The 15,203-nt window shown below is 35.8% G+C and overlaps 1 protein-coding gene across 2 annotated transcripts in view; it reads right to left on the reverse strand.

The window, feature by feature from the left end:
- The window catches only part of si:zfos-2326c3.2 (misshapen-like kinase 1), a 108,506-nt gene that overhangs the window by 43,020 nt on the left and 50,283 nt on the right, over nucleotides 1-15,203 (reverse strand). For both annotated transcript variants that reach the window (XM_056472875.1, XM_056472874.1), the window contains exons 5-12: nucleotides 14,336-14,446; nucleotides 12,496-12,586; nucleotides 11,092-11,222; nucleotides 10,575-10,629; nucleotides 10,384-10,462; nucleotides 7,312-7,487; nucleotides 5,553-5,625; nucleotides 2,892-3,078 (exon numbers count right to left, since the gene is read on the reverse strand). In XM_056472875.1, the coding sequence (XP_056328850.1) occupies nucleotides 2,892-3,078; nucleotides 5,553-5,625; nucleotides 7,312-7,487; nucleotides 10,384-10,462; nucleotides 10,575-10,629; nucleotides 11,092-11,222; nucleotides 12,496-12,586; nucleotides 14,336-14,446 (903 nt within the window). The remainder of the gene's footprint in view (nucleotides 1-2,891; nucleotides 3,079-5,552; nucleotides 5,626-7,311; nucleotides 7,488-10,383; nucleotides 10,463-10,574; nucleotides 10,630-11,091; nucleotides 11,223-12,495; nucleotides 12,587-14,335; nucleotides 14,447-15,203) is intronic.

The raw sequence follows: 15,203 nt of genomic DNA on the forward strand, positions 1-15,203 counted from the left end.
TCCTTCACTTCATCTTTTTTTTTTTTACTTCCCTAGTCTTCCCTAGTTTTCAAAATGCATCATAAACTGCTTGAGAAACTGTTCTACTATGATAATTGGTGATGAAAATAAATGATGTTCAATAAGATCTACTTGTGTTTACAAACTGTTTATTCAAGTAAACGAATTTTGAACTGTAGCTCAAACTGTAGCTACATAAGCTCGAAACAGCAATTTTTGATTACCTTAATCCGACATAGTCATAACTTAACTAAACAGAAATGGAACCAAGATGTGGAGTATGCATATATTAGTGGCATTATTGAAGTAAACGCCGCGATAAAACTATTACCGTCATGTAGGACTTTTCGCTATTTGTTTACAAGATCCACACATGCGGCTGTCAGTAAAGGACCGCACGCACGCACGCACGCACGCACGCACGCATGCACACACGCACGCTCGCACACATTGCGAAATGCGGAAGTTTTTGTCTTTCCATTCAGCGTGCGTTATTACATTCCATAACACTCTCACCAGTCCTTACTCCTTATTTGCATCTAATACCCCAGTTTGTCACGGGGCCATGAATAAAATGTTCATGAGTTAAAGTGAAACTGTCGAACTGCAGTTAAAGTCACCCAAAATTACAGGAAACTCTTACATGAAAGCACTTCACGTAAACTTCTTAATTATATTATTGTCTATCAAGGCAAATAACTACAGATGTCCATGTAAACATAGTCAGTAGTGTCTTCGAAGTAAGTGAAACATCCAGAAGGGCATCCTGCTGATTTGATTTAGAAGGGCACTTTTTTGCCAGATGGCTCATCGGTTTGACTTTTATTCACTGTCATTTATTTTAAAAAGCATCCACTCCATTTTATTTGTACATGTTTTACTTGAACGCATAAACTCTACAGGTGCCTGATAGTTAGATGTGGAGCTAACATTAATCAGATTCACTCTAGTGAACTGCATCCATGTTAGCACGTCATGTTTGATGTGGTAATTTCACAGTAGGAATACACACAGGTTCGAAGACTCGTTCTCGCCACCTACAGTGCAATTCGGCCAGGTATACATCCATGCTAAAATATCAAGGTTAAAGTCATCATATCTTGCGTAGAATAGACCCAGCTCCCAACCCAACTTTGAGAATAAATTAAACGGAGTTATTTTATTTATTTATTTTTTTTAGTCGTTCGAGTTAACGCTGATAACGGCCCACCACTAACAGAGATAGAGACTTCTAGTGAAACAAGCCACAACTAACTAAACACAAATAATGCATTTTTAAAGCCAAAGAAAAGCTAAAAACCCAAACTAGAAACACTTTAGTTTAAATAACAATTCGTACCATTTATGTGATACACCATTGTGTAGTCACAATATTAATGTTTGTTCTGTTATTAACGTATTTATTGATTTATTTATATACTGTCAAAAGTCATTTATTATCACTACTAATGACTGTGTTTGAAACAAAATAACATCAGCAGTTGAGAAAGCTTGCGCTGTGGGTTACCATGGCGATACTCATTGTGTTTACTTCAGATGCTACTATGCTGCCCCTGGGGAAAGACACTGAAGTCTCAATGTGATTTTGTTTCTCCTGATAATTCAAGTATGTTTCATAAAAAGTCAATATGTTTATTATAATTCACGTAAAAACATAGGAAATGTGTACTCGCATGTGTTTTAAAGTGAATAGCTTATTTACAGTTGTTAATTGAGAAGAGTGATTCAGATGAAAGTACTAGTAAAATGACCGTCGGTCTGAGTTTGTTATAACTGACTCCCCACTAAATGATATGTATTTTACTCAGTATGTGATAATTGAACAGAAATTGACTATTATTTGTATATATATTGGTTGTATATTTGTTAATGTATAAAGTTTGAGAGTAGAGAGTAACATTGGAAATTGGCGTCAAGTGTAACTGTAACAATTTAAATGGTACAAATAACTGACGCCTGATTGTTCTGTGAGTTTAGTAGTTTTATGGTAAATGGTTATAAACAGAGTTATTTACAGAGAGAGAAAAAGGAAAAAGATGGTTGACAAAGAATTTAAAGTGTATTCTGTGTCCTACTGATAAATATACAGAAGGTATAATATTTATATGTGTTAATGATAAGAGAGTACACAGTGTATAAGTGTTTGAAGAATTCATTGTGGTAAAAAAAGAAAAAAACAAAGAACAAAACTGTATGTTTGATTAATTGAAACATGATTTGTGAGGATATATTTGCATTACATGACTTGTGAGGATATGTTTGCTATAATATGACTGTTAATAAACAGATGCTACTATGCTGCCCCTGGGGAAAGACACTGAAGTCTCAATGTGATATCGTTTCTCCTGATAATTCAGGCACTTTTAATCTTCTTACGTGTTCCGCTGCCGGGACCCGTAACATTTACACTGGCTTACTACCTGCCTATCATTAAGATAATAACTGGCTTATCATTAAGATAATAACTGTTCTTAGCACTTATAAAGTAGAATCATATTTTACATCCAAATACACTTCAAAACTGCTAGGTTCGACAACTGATTTGTGTTGGGACAACATGAAGGAATTAAGTTAACTTAATAGTTACAAATTTAAGTGGGTTGAACATAAAACAATTAATCTGTCACACAAAACAACTTAAGAAATTGGTTGTGTCAGCTTATTTAAAATAAGTAGTTTGAACAAACAGCAAACTTCATTTTTTGAATGGCACTAAACAATTACTACTATCAATAAGCAGCTTATTAGTACTTTTTTTGTGCTAAAAGTCTTAGTTGATGGTTTATTTGTAAATTAAAAGAAAGTGTGACTCAAACTAGTCTTAAAGCCATGAGATCCTCATGCACTCCTCAGTAATATTATTAATATTAAGAAAGAAGTTCTATTCATACGTCTTCGAAGCGTCGTCGTTCCTCCTGCTGTTGTTGGATTCTCTTCTGTCTGTCAGCCAGCAGTTGTTTCTTGTAGTTGTCTTGATTGTGTACTTGCTGGATTAGTTGCGTTTGGGAGTTCGTCTCCTGCTGCAGTCGCAGGAACTCTCGTCTTAGCATGGACTCTCCGGGAAGGTTCACTATAGAGCTAAATAAGCACAAAATGACATCAGCAATTGCCAAACATGAGACGATGCTGAAAAAGAACATTTGTACAGTGTCATGCAGGACTGTCAGCTTCTTCCTGCCATCTGCCATGAGGAGACTTACTGACAGAGCACATTAACTTCGGGTGATGCGCATATCACAAGGGTCATTTTACGGGTCACATTGCAATTTATGGTTACATAATCTGAATTTCATTTATTTTTATTGATTTATTTTTATCTACCTTGTTTTTTGGCCCTTGCTAATTTACTTTTCCGGGCTTATTATCAATGCTTCATCAGTGCGTGTTATTCTAAAGGAAAAAATAAACATTTGTTCTGTTTTGCCATAGAACTAGAAGGGTACCTTGCTGTGCAAACATTTTCAGGCAAGCCTAACTGCCCTGGAGTAATGCAAAAATGGATTTCCAGTTCAGTATATTTCTTGTTAGCATGGCAAGGGCATAGTGCTAGCCAACTCATTACAATTTAAATAAGCATTTAGAATATTTTGTCCAAACATTTGCACCTTATGCCAAGTTCAGACTGCATGATTTTAGCCCCGATTTTGACTCGCAGACAGGTTTTGAGAAATCGCAGACAAATGCCCGAAATCACAAGCAAATCGGTGCTCGTTCACGTGAGTGTCAATCACACAATGTGAACCATCAAAGATGCGATCTAAAAGAATGATGCCCGTGAGATATTTGGCATGCTAAATATCTGGAGCTGTCGGCGATTCAAATCATACAGTGTGAAATGACACATCGGCGATCACCTACAGCCAATGAGAGAGCAGGATTCACTAGTGTGGATGCCTGCAGGCCAGCGGGAGGTTGGGGGAGAAGTTAAACGCGCTCATTTTCAGTTCATTTGGACCCAAGAAATGGAGGAAAAACTACTGTAAATTTGGCAGGAGCACCCGTGTCTGTTTAACATGTCGTGAGGAATATCACAACCAGGTCAAAAAGGAAAAAAGTTGAGGAAGTTGCTAATTCCCTTTAAAACCAGGTGAGCAAATACGTACATTTTTTACCGCATTAAAGGCTTCTTTCTCATTATGTAGTTAAAAACAAAATATATGCTACGTGTTTTTGGTTGTGAGACCTAGTTTGTACAAAGTTGTCTGCAATTCTTCCTATTGTAAAGTTATGCAGTGTAAAACCCCCTGTCGCCGATTCATCTTGCATTGTAAACAAAGCACCGACAAAACGCTAGCCCACATAGTCATGTAGTATGAAAACACCTGTGACATGACTACTTTGAAAAATCTGCATTATTTTACAGTATATGTAAACAGTATTTATGTTACAGAGTCTTAACGCCATACAAAAAAAGGTATCTTGTCCATGTTCAAAGGTGTTTTTGTTTTAACCATCCATTAATAGTTTTCACATGATGTCACACCATTAGGGGAACGGTTGCCCAACATTTCTATGTTCCGCTGAATGCCAAGTCATCGAGTGATTTCTTTCCCTTTTTATTCTTTTTTTTTTTTTTTTTTAGTTAGATAATTGTTCTGCAATAAGATATAGTGGTACTAAGCGACGAGGAGACATGCATTACTTCATAGAAAGAACAGCCAGCACCATAAAAGTCTAAAGTACATATAACAGTCAGTACGTTTGTATGCTTTCAACACAGTTTCTATACTACAGTTTAAGTGCAATTAAAGTATTGAAATGCAAAGTAAAGTATAAATAGCAGAAGTAAATGAAGAGATTTTTCGTTAAAGCAAAAATGAATGGAAGCAATATAAAAGCAGACACTTATGCGCAATAATGCTGTCAATATCAAAATTGTCAAAACATGTCATTTGATTTCAGTGGTCATCTGTAATCATACAGAACTCCATGAACAATGTTTTTGGTTCCTTTTCTGGACTTTAAACGTCTTGTGGATGACAGAACTTTCAGATTTAATCTAAAACATCTTATTTTGTGAAATGACATGAGGGTGAGTAATTAATAACAGAATTTTCATTTTTGGGTGAACTAACGCCAGAACCGACTGCTTGCTACAGCTGATATGAGGCAGAAATTGGATTTGTCTTATTATTGAAGTTCGCATCATTGGTACAAGACCCCCAGATCACCCTGCTGGGGTTTATTTTACTATAGCAGCCAGTTAGATATATATTTTCTCCAACATAAGATGTGATCATCTTTTATTACCTACAGCATCACACCATCAGCCACTCTTGCATCAGAGTTACATACAATCTAATCTGAATTACATCAGAATATAGAGAAGAAAGAAATCATGGCTATGCTGACCAGATTAGCAGTTTTGCAGGAAAATAGTTTAGCTTGTCTCTTTATAATCTTTCATCAAAAAGCCAATCAGTTGCTCTGCCTCTATAACAAATACCCTTCTCCATACTGAAAAGATCCAATCTAGACTTATGGGTAGCATCATTTGCAGAAGTTAAAACGCTGACTCTGCAAGAACATCAGGAAAAACGATTAACACATACCTGGGTTCACCTTCTTCTTCATTTATACCATCGTCTTCATCTTCACTTCCACTATATTCATATTCCTTCCCATCTGATTTGAAACAGAAATTAAAACGATTTAAAACTACAGGGGTGCTTAAACCAAGAGAAAATTACATTGAAATTGTAAAAGCTGCTATTAATAAAACCTTCAATTTTAGTCTTCAGTGGAAAATCACATGGACACAACATATGGCCTGAAATCACATTAACAACATATTTGATCTAAATCGCAAAACTAAATAATAAAATAAAATGATTGATTCAATCTTTCCTCCAGGTGCTCCGGTTTCCCCTAACGTCCAGATTTATGTGGCATAGGTGAATTGGATGAACTGAATTGGTTGTAGTGTATAGCTAGATTTCTACTTTCGCCTGGTGCCGCATCGCGCACCTCCACTGACTGTGTGCGCACCTCACGAAACAGACAAGGCTTTTATACGTTGTGATATTCTTTAAAACGACAGGGGGCGGTCAAAAGAAACTGACAGTAAATGGATAAACAGAGAAGGAGAAAGTTTCTGGAACTACGTCATATCATTAATATCATTCAATATTTTTTAAACTAGTTATTTTTCTTATTTGTATAAATTATTTAAATGATTATAAAGATTTTTATAATCATTCAAGATTTTTTTTATCAAACTTTGATGCATCACTTGCTTTTGTTCATATCTCGGACAGTTCCACCTTTTAAAGTTTATTAAAATGTTAATGACGACAGAACATGGGTTGCTCTAAAAATATATTTTTTTAATTATGGCAATAATAAAAGCAAAAAAAAGGACACTTACTAAAATATACAGATTTTTAAGATTTAGGCCGCTTCACAATTCACACATTACTGTTTGGCTAGTTTCGGTCCTATACTTATGCTAAAAAGGCAATAATCGTCCAACATTCCTGACCATTATCACTAATAAATCCTAGAAAAACAGGCCATCAGTATATTGTAAACTGATAGGTTCAAATATTCCAGTTATCAAAGAAATAATTTGTTCCTTAATTATAGTTTTGGAAATATAGAATTGTTTTAAAATCAAAATTGTAATATATAAACATTAGTGTAAAACCTATGACTGGTGGAAAAACATTTTCTGTAATTGTGTACCCGGGTCTCCACTTTTGCCATGGCTTCTTTTGGCTTTAACAAACTTATTCCTTAGGTTTTTCTAAACTTTTAAACAAAAACGTTCCTCCTTTCCCACTGCTGTTGCAATTTCTAGCCAAGAATTATTGATCATCTGGTTATCTCTATATGATCACGGATAATAAAGATGTGTGTACAGTCGTACTGTTTTAGACAAAATTTCTTAAAAGTGTTTCATATTCAACTTAAATCAAATGCGGCACCAAGCGTACTGTTCGCTCGAGTCTCAAAAAAAAAAAACATGCGCTCCGCCAGCCGAAATCATCCCAAAGCGCACCTCCGCAAACACAGCAATAACGTCACATTCACTGCACTCACTCAAGCGAACTAGCGGACACGTTGAGTATAAACCACGCTTAAGAGTGTGTGTGTGTGTGTGTGTGTGTGTGTGCGTGTGTGTGTGTGTGTGTGTGTGTGTGTGAATGCAAAATGGTTTTCCCAGTCCTGGGTTGTGGCTGCAAAGGCATCTGCTGTGTAAAACATATGCTGGAATAGTTGGTGGTTCATTCTGCTGTGGCAACCCCTGACAAATAAGGGACTAAGCTGAAGGAAAATGAATAAACTTTCGATTCAGTCTATCAGGTATACCTTTCTCTTGTCTCCTCTTCCTGGTTCTGTCCAGATGATCTTTGAGTGTGATTCGTACTTGTCGTTCATTGGGAAGGTCTTTAATAAAGGAATGGCGTAAGAGGGTCTCTGTAGATGGCCTGTGGAGGTAGTTCTTCACCAGACAACTGTCCACAAAAGTCTGAAACTTTTTGGACCTTGGGGAGCAATAAAAAAAAAAAAGTTTTATGATACAGTTAAAGTGAGAATTATTAGCCCTTCTAAATTATTAGCCCCCGTTTATTTTTTCCCCAATTTCTGTTTAACGAAGAAGAAGATTTTTTTCAACACATTTCTAAACATAATAGTTTTAATAAATCATTAATAATATTGGATTTATTTTATCTTTGCCATGATAACAGTAAATAATATTTGACTAGATATTTTTCAAGACACTTTAATACAGCTTAATGTGACATTTAAAGGCTTAACTAGGTTAATTAGGTTAACTAGGCAGGTTAGGGTAATTAGGCAAGTTATTGTATAATGATGGTTTGTTCTGTAGACTATCGAAAACAATTTAGCTTAAAGCGGCTAATAATTTTGACCTTAAAATTAAAAACTGATTTTATTCTAGCTGAAATAAAACAAATAAGACTTTCTCCAGAAGAAAAAATATTATCAGACATACTGTGAAAATTTTCTTGCGCTGTTAAACATCATTTGGGAAATATTTAAAAAAAGAAAAAAACAAATCATAGGGGGGACTTCAACTGTACATACTATTTGATACATTATATTTTATGATAATTTACAGTTACAATCAAAATTAGAAGTTCTCCTTTAAAAATGTAATTCTTTTTAAAATATTTACCTTGTGTTGCTTCAAGAAGAGATTTTTTTTCAACACATTTTTAAACATTATAGTCTTAATAACTAATTTCTATTAATTTCTTTTGCCTTTGCAATGATCACAGTTAATAAAATTTTGCAAGATACTAGTATTTAGCTTAAAGTGTAAGATAAGTAGGTTATTATGTTAATTAGGCAAGTTAGGATAATTAGGCAAGTCATTGGATAACAGGTGATTGTTTTGTAGAAAATAATGCTAAAAAAAAAAAAAAAAAAAAAAAAAAAAAAAACTTCATGAGACGAATAGCATGGACCTTAAATAGTTGTTAAAAATGTAAAAACTTCCAGCAAAACTAAATAAGTCATATCAGCCTGATTGCACGAGTAACTATTTTATGTTTTGTCAGTTTACTGGCTAATTCATACTGGCTAATTCAAAAATGTAACATTTTTAAAAAGAGGCGTGGCACCCAACCACACCACTAAACCCAACCGTCATTGGGGGATTAGCAAACTGCACTAAATTGTACGAATGAGATTGTACGAATTCATATGAATTATGGTCTGTTTCCACTGAGTGGTAGAGTACAGTACGCTTTTATGTCCGTTTCCACTGTCAAAATGTACCAAAAAACAAATAGTACCACTTATTGGGTACCCTTTCCAAAGGATACCTAGCACAACAAAAGGGTACCAAAAGGCGGAGCGAGACACGCAGCTGAACACTATTGGTTAACAGAGAAACGTCACTAGCGCGTGTACAAGCCAGGAGAATGAAAACAAATGAAGCTAAATATTTATATGTCCGTCATCTTCACTGTATGCATATTTATAACAAAACAGAGCCTACATAACTGCCTCATTTCATTTTCATTGAAAATACAAAACGTACCCTCTCTTTTGCTGAATATCAGTTTTAATAATCAATAACAGCCATTATAAAAAGTATAACGTACAATAGGTTTATATATTATACAAAATAAAGGCAAGCAATCAGTCAAATGTTCAGAATCAGTGTACGTGGTCACATTTATTAATATATGAACTTAACTTTGCGCTCAGCTAAACAGGTTACCTAACAACAAGTAATATATTCAAAAGACCAAAGTCGGGGAATATGTCGTTAGATAGTGACAAGATGAATTACATATGTTTAACAAATATAGTGAGATTAGATCCAGCGGTAGATCCTTGATGAACAGTGCAACGTGCACAGCTCTCATCGCTGCAGTGCATGCCAGAGTGTGTGTGTGTGTGGTCATGTGATGTGAGTTTTCAGTGGTGTAGTGTGGACGGAGTGTTGTTCAGAAACGCTAGGTGAAGGGCCAGTGTGGACGCGGATCGTTTTTATTCTAAAACGCCGTTTTAAAACTAAAACGTATAAGTGTAAACAGGGCCTCAAAGCGCGGGTGGTTTCACTTTCTCTTGAGATATCCATGTGCTTGCTGTGCATCTGTATTTAAAATAATGAACTTGAGCTGATGATAATAACATGCGCATGATTACTGAAGTGCTTCTGACATCCTTTCAGAAACGGACAAATATTAGAGTGAAGCGCAAAAAAAACAAAGGAGCAAATGATTCTTTCAGCAACCTAAAACATGAACAAACTTCCATGTTTAACTATTATCATTGCCTTTTGGACAATTATATGAACTCTGAATGATGCAATTACTTTACGGAATTTGCAGAAGTTACAGTAGACTATTTCACGTTATCATTGATCTGCAACTATAATCAAATACTGTTCATAGACAGGTTAGTAATTAACATTTATACATAAGTATTTATGTATATAAATAAGCATTAGTTTAGTAAGAAGTGCTTTTCATACGATAGGAGAACTTGTAGGAGTTGGAGTGAGGAATGACATCGACTGAAAGTGAGAATGACATCGACTGAAACTTTCTGATGTACACCACACCTAGCAAGTGGCAGTGGAGACACAATCCTGATATAGGTGACCCGTACCGTTCTGTACCACTCAGTGGAAATGAGGCATTAGTCACGAAATCAAAAAGTTATGAATTGCCGAGAGATAGCTTGGACTTCTAGGAAATTCTGTAAAAATTTGTTTAGTCTGTTAAACATCACAGGGTCACAGGGTCTGTTAAACATCACAGTCCTTCATCACAAATTTACAGGAGGACTAATATGCGGAGGTAAACTGTGTGTTTTCAGTATGTAAGTACACAAAATCCTATGCTTGAACCCAAGAGAGCACTGTGCACCAAAATGCAAAGCTTGGAATCATAAACTCACCATTTCTTAGACTTTAGTTTGGGAGGAGGGTTTCGTGGAATGAGAAACAGTGCTCTCATTGGATGCATATCACACAAGGCTGTAAAGAAAAGTGAGATGAATAAAGAGCATTGAATGATATGCAACTTCCACAGAGTTACACATTTACTTTTTTTTTTTTTGGAGTAGACATAAGAATTGTGTAAACTCACGTGGCACTCCCTCTGCCATCTCCAAAGCAGTAATACCCAGAGACCACACATCACTCTGAAACATTCGGTAAAAACTAAATTATTGGATAATGAAACATATTCATCAACTGATGTATAGTTGTTTGATGTAGGCACCGTTAACACATGTTTGCATTTCGTTTTAAAACTGCGATTTATTGAATTTTCCTGGGGGTTTTATTGTGTTATCTCCAGCCATACTATGTAGACGCATGATACCTGTCCATTTATGCTTACTGGGAATGAGTATATTTTACTGGCATCCATACTTGCAGTCTACTGGTCATATGAGAGGAGCTTGATGAACCCGAGAACAATACAAGCTATAGACAGACTGAAATGGAACCCTTTTCCAAAAAAATAGGGTTTGTTTTTAAAATGCTCCAATTTCATAGGCTGAAGATGACAAAGTAGTATGGATGCTAAGTGTAATTGCAACAAACTGTATGCAGTTTTAAAATGAAAAGTGCAAACATTTTAGAATTGCCTAAATTCTCACCCTATAGTCATATGTTGAGTCTGGGTTTTCATCACATGCTATCACTTCTGGCGCCATCCAATATGGCGTCCCGATAAATGTGTTTCTTCTTCCAATCGTCCTGTCTAACTGAGCACTGACACCAAAATCCACTGACAAAACATCAAGAAAGTTATATGAAAAGAGTTCAAAACAGAAATACACTCACTGGCCACTTTATTAGACACACCATACTAGTACCGGACCCCCTTTTGCTTTCAGATCTGTCTTAATCCTTCATGGCATAGATTCAACAAGGTGCTGGAAATATTCTTCAGAGATTTTGGTCCATATTGACAAGATAGCATCACGCAGCTGCTGCAGATTTGTCGGCTGCACATCCATGATGCGAATCTCTCGTTCCACCACATCCCAAAGGTGTGCATGGTCATACTTAATTGGTATTAATGAGCCCAAAGTTTGCCAAGAAAATATCCCCCACATCATTACACAAACAACACCAGCCTGAATCATGGATACAGGGCAGAATGGATCCATGCTTTCACGTTGTTGATGCCAAATTCTGACCCTTCTATTGTCCAATTTTGGTGAGCCTGTGTAAATTGTACCCTCATTTTCCTGTTTTTAGCTGACAAGAGTGGCACTTGGTGTGTTCTTCTGCTGCTGTAGCCCATACGCCTCAAGGTTCGACATGTTGTGCGTTCAGAGATGCTCTTCTGCATTCCTCGATTGTAACGAGTGGTTCTTTGAATTACTGTTGCCTTTCAATAAACTCGAACCAGACTGGCCATTCTACTCTGACCTCTGGCATCAACAGGGTGTTTGCACCCACAGAACTGCTACTCGCTGGATATTTTTTCTTTTTCAGTCCATTCTGTGTAAACCCTTGAGATGGTTGTGTGTGAAAATTCCAGTATATCAGCAGTTTCTAAAATATTCAGACCAGCTCGTCTGGCACCGACATATATGCCACATTCAAAGTCACTTGAATCACCTTTCTTCCGCATTCCGATGCTCAGTTTGAACTGCAGCAGATCGTCTTGACCATGTTTACATTCCTAAATGCACTGAGTTGCTGCCATGTGATTGGCCAATTAGAAATTTGTGTTAATGAGCAGTTGGTCAGGTGTACCTAATAAAGAGGCTGGTGAGTGTTTATTGTTTACATGCATACTTTTTATGGTCAACAATGTAGTTTACAATCTAAATGAGAATTTCAGTGAATCTGCAAAATATGACAAGACTAAAATTGACCAGAAATGACAAAAACGAAACATGAAATTAGAAACAAAGCAATAAGAAAACAATAAATAGAGAAATATACAACAATGTGATGTCTGAATGGTGAGCATGCATTGTTGTTATCATACAAAACATTTCTTTAATGCTGATATATGATAGAGAGCTGTTTGTTGCTGTTCTTACCCAGTTTAATCTCAGCGTTCTCTGTCAGAAGCACATTTTGTCCTTTGATGTCTCGGTGAATCACGTGATGCGAGTGCAAGTGTAACAGACCCTGAAACCACAAAGAGCAAAGCAAATAGTTGGCTGTTTGATTTAAGATGGAGCAAACCATTCAAATCCAACTTAAACTGGCTCCTGATATTGAAAACCTCTGCTTGTGCAATTAAAGAAATATTCAGTTAAAGTCAGCATGAAAAAGAAGTGGACACTGTCTTTTTTGTCCTTACTGTGATTTATATCTTAGAAAAAAATGAGGGCAAGGCTTGATCACTCAGGAATTGATTGGATCATTGGATGTTGCTAACGAAAATAGAAATAAACTTAAATGTCAGTTTTAGATTACTCTAAACATACCTTTTAGAACAAGAAATCACTCTAATTTTGTTTAATTTCTGACAACTACCTTTAACAAAAGGGACAGACATCAAGTATGTTTATATGGATATCAAAACTTTGATTTTAATACGATTAAGACAATACTTTAAGAGTCTTTCATGTAAACAGATTTTTGGTTAACTTAATTTGGCTAAAGTCATAATCAAAACAAACAAAAATCAAACTAGAATCATATTCCTATTTTAGTCACGTTACTGGATAATTATTATTAAACACACAACATGTTGATGCCAGACACTTGAGGGGGAAAGTTACACTGAATAGCATAGTGTTGTGATGTAATGGCTATCCTATAACATGTAAAATGTGCACATGAAAGGAAAAACAACTCATGTAAGCATCTTAATCATAGTATTGTCTTTTTAGATTAAGGTTAATAATTTGATCACTGATGTCCTTGTCAATGTAGTCAATGACACAGACTGCTATAGCATCTCACATGACAGGAAGTGAAGAGAAGAAATTTTGAAGGAGGAAGGTTGAAGTTTTTGAATAAAGAATATGAGGGCACATTAATAAAAAAATAAAAATAAATAAAAGATGCACAGATGAAACATTTATAATCACTACAACATCACATATAAAGTAAAAACTGTAAAAACTTGACTTAAATGGCAACTTATGCTTAGTTGACGTTATTTGTTATGACATTAGTCAATGTTGGTGACCAAATTTTAATGTTTGAAAGTTTTCCCTCCGTGTAAAAAATAAAATAAGGTTGACGCCAGTGGTGTAGGGGTTAATGCGTCAACACATGCACTGCGGTGCTCACAGTGACAACAGTTCGATTCCGCCTCGCCGTCCTATGCTGGTCCTTCCATGCTTTCCTGTCAGTTCTCTCTATTTTCCTGTCCAATAAAGGTGAAAAACCCCGAAAAAATATTTATAAAAATAAATAAATAAAACAAGCAAATGAGAGGAAAGACTTGCTAATCAACGTCTATTATGCTAATATTTATACTTATTTAATTTTAACTAATTTTAACTAAGTAAAGTCATTCGTGTGTGTGTGTGTGTGTGTGTGTGTGTATGTATGTATATTTATTTATGAACAACAAAAATCTTTCATTACTGTGTTCAGGTCATATCCACAATTCACTGTAAGCCTGTTTTGTTTGTGGTAATAAACAACAGAGCATTCATTCATGATCTGAAACAGATGAAATTGTACAATTTTCTACATGCACGAAAAGCATTTTATAATCCAAACCCCGTTTATGAGTAAAATGCATATCTTGTCCAAAGATATTTGTCAATGAAATACATTGTGATATGCTGGGCTGGTTTCCATTGATGTTTGCTGCTTTCTTTTATCTACATAAGCTTAAGGGCAGATTCATCCAAGGATAAAATGCAGGGTACATCACACATTATATCAAATGAGTCTTTATATCTGCTAACTCACTCTGAGAACCTCTCTGCAGATGTAAGCGATCCAATCCTCCTTAAGGCAGTTCCCTTTGGTCTTCTTCAGCAGGTCTGTGACTGACCCAGCACCACAGTACTCCATCACCAGCTGGAGCCCAACACACACACAAGAAATACATTTAACTTACAAAAGAAAAAAAAATGATACTACAATTTATCTCAGCAACTTTATCAGGATGATATAATCCACATACACGCAAACACACACACAATCACACACACTTATATAGCTGCATGTCCGAAGGCCCTTATATATACAACAGGCATTAAAGCTACAAACTGGTGTGACATTTTTGTGCATTTCCAGACATTTTGAACATTCAGTGATCGAAAGAGTTTGACAAAGCAAACTTTCTGGAAATGTTTATCTGGTTTTCCTGGCTGCTGGAGAACACATTTAAACTACTATTTGAGAGTTCTATGACAATTAAGAAATAGGTTGGTGTGAGCTGAGGCTTCAAATTCTTGGACATTTGTTCACATCCACTGAGTTCAGACTAGAGTAAAAAACACACTGATGTTTTATAGTACAAATTGTACCTGTATGTTGTAATTGGAGATGCAATGATTAACCAATTTCACAATTAACCATACTTTAATTTATCACGGTTAATTAATCGTTAAGGCTTCTCAACACTGCGTTTCTGTTGCACAGAATGAAACTGCTGTAATTAAACAAAGTTATGTCAGCTGTTCTTGAGTTTATACACCTAGGCTAATGCGCACACACACTGGATTACCTATGGCTGAGGCACCTAGCAGCAGTGGGCCGTTCGCGTATCGCGTTTCACAAGTGCGTTATTTCCAATAGAGGAACAAGGCTTGCGCACACATGTAGGGAGCAA

The sequence above is a fragment of the Danio aesculapii genome, chromosome 14, assembly GCF_903798145.1.
Source record: "Danio aesculapii chromosome 14, fDanAes4.1, whole genome shotgun sequence".
NCBI lineage: Eukaryota > Metazoa > Chordata > Actinopteri > Cypriniformes > Danionidae > Danio > Danio aesculapii.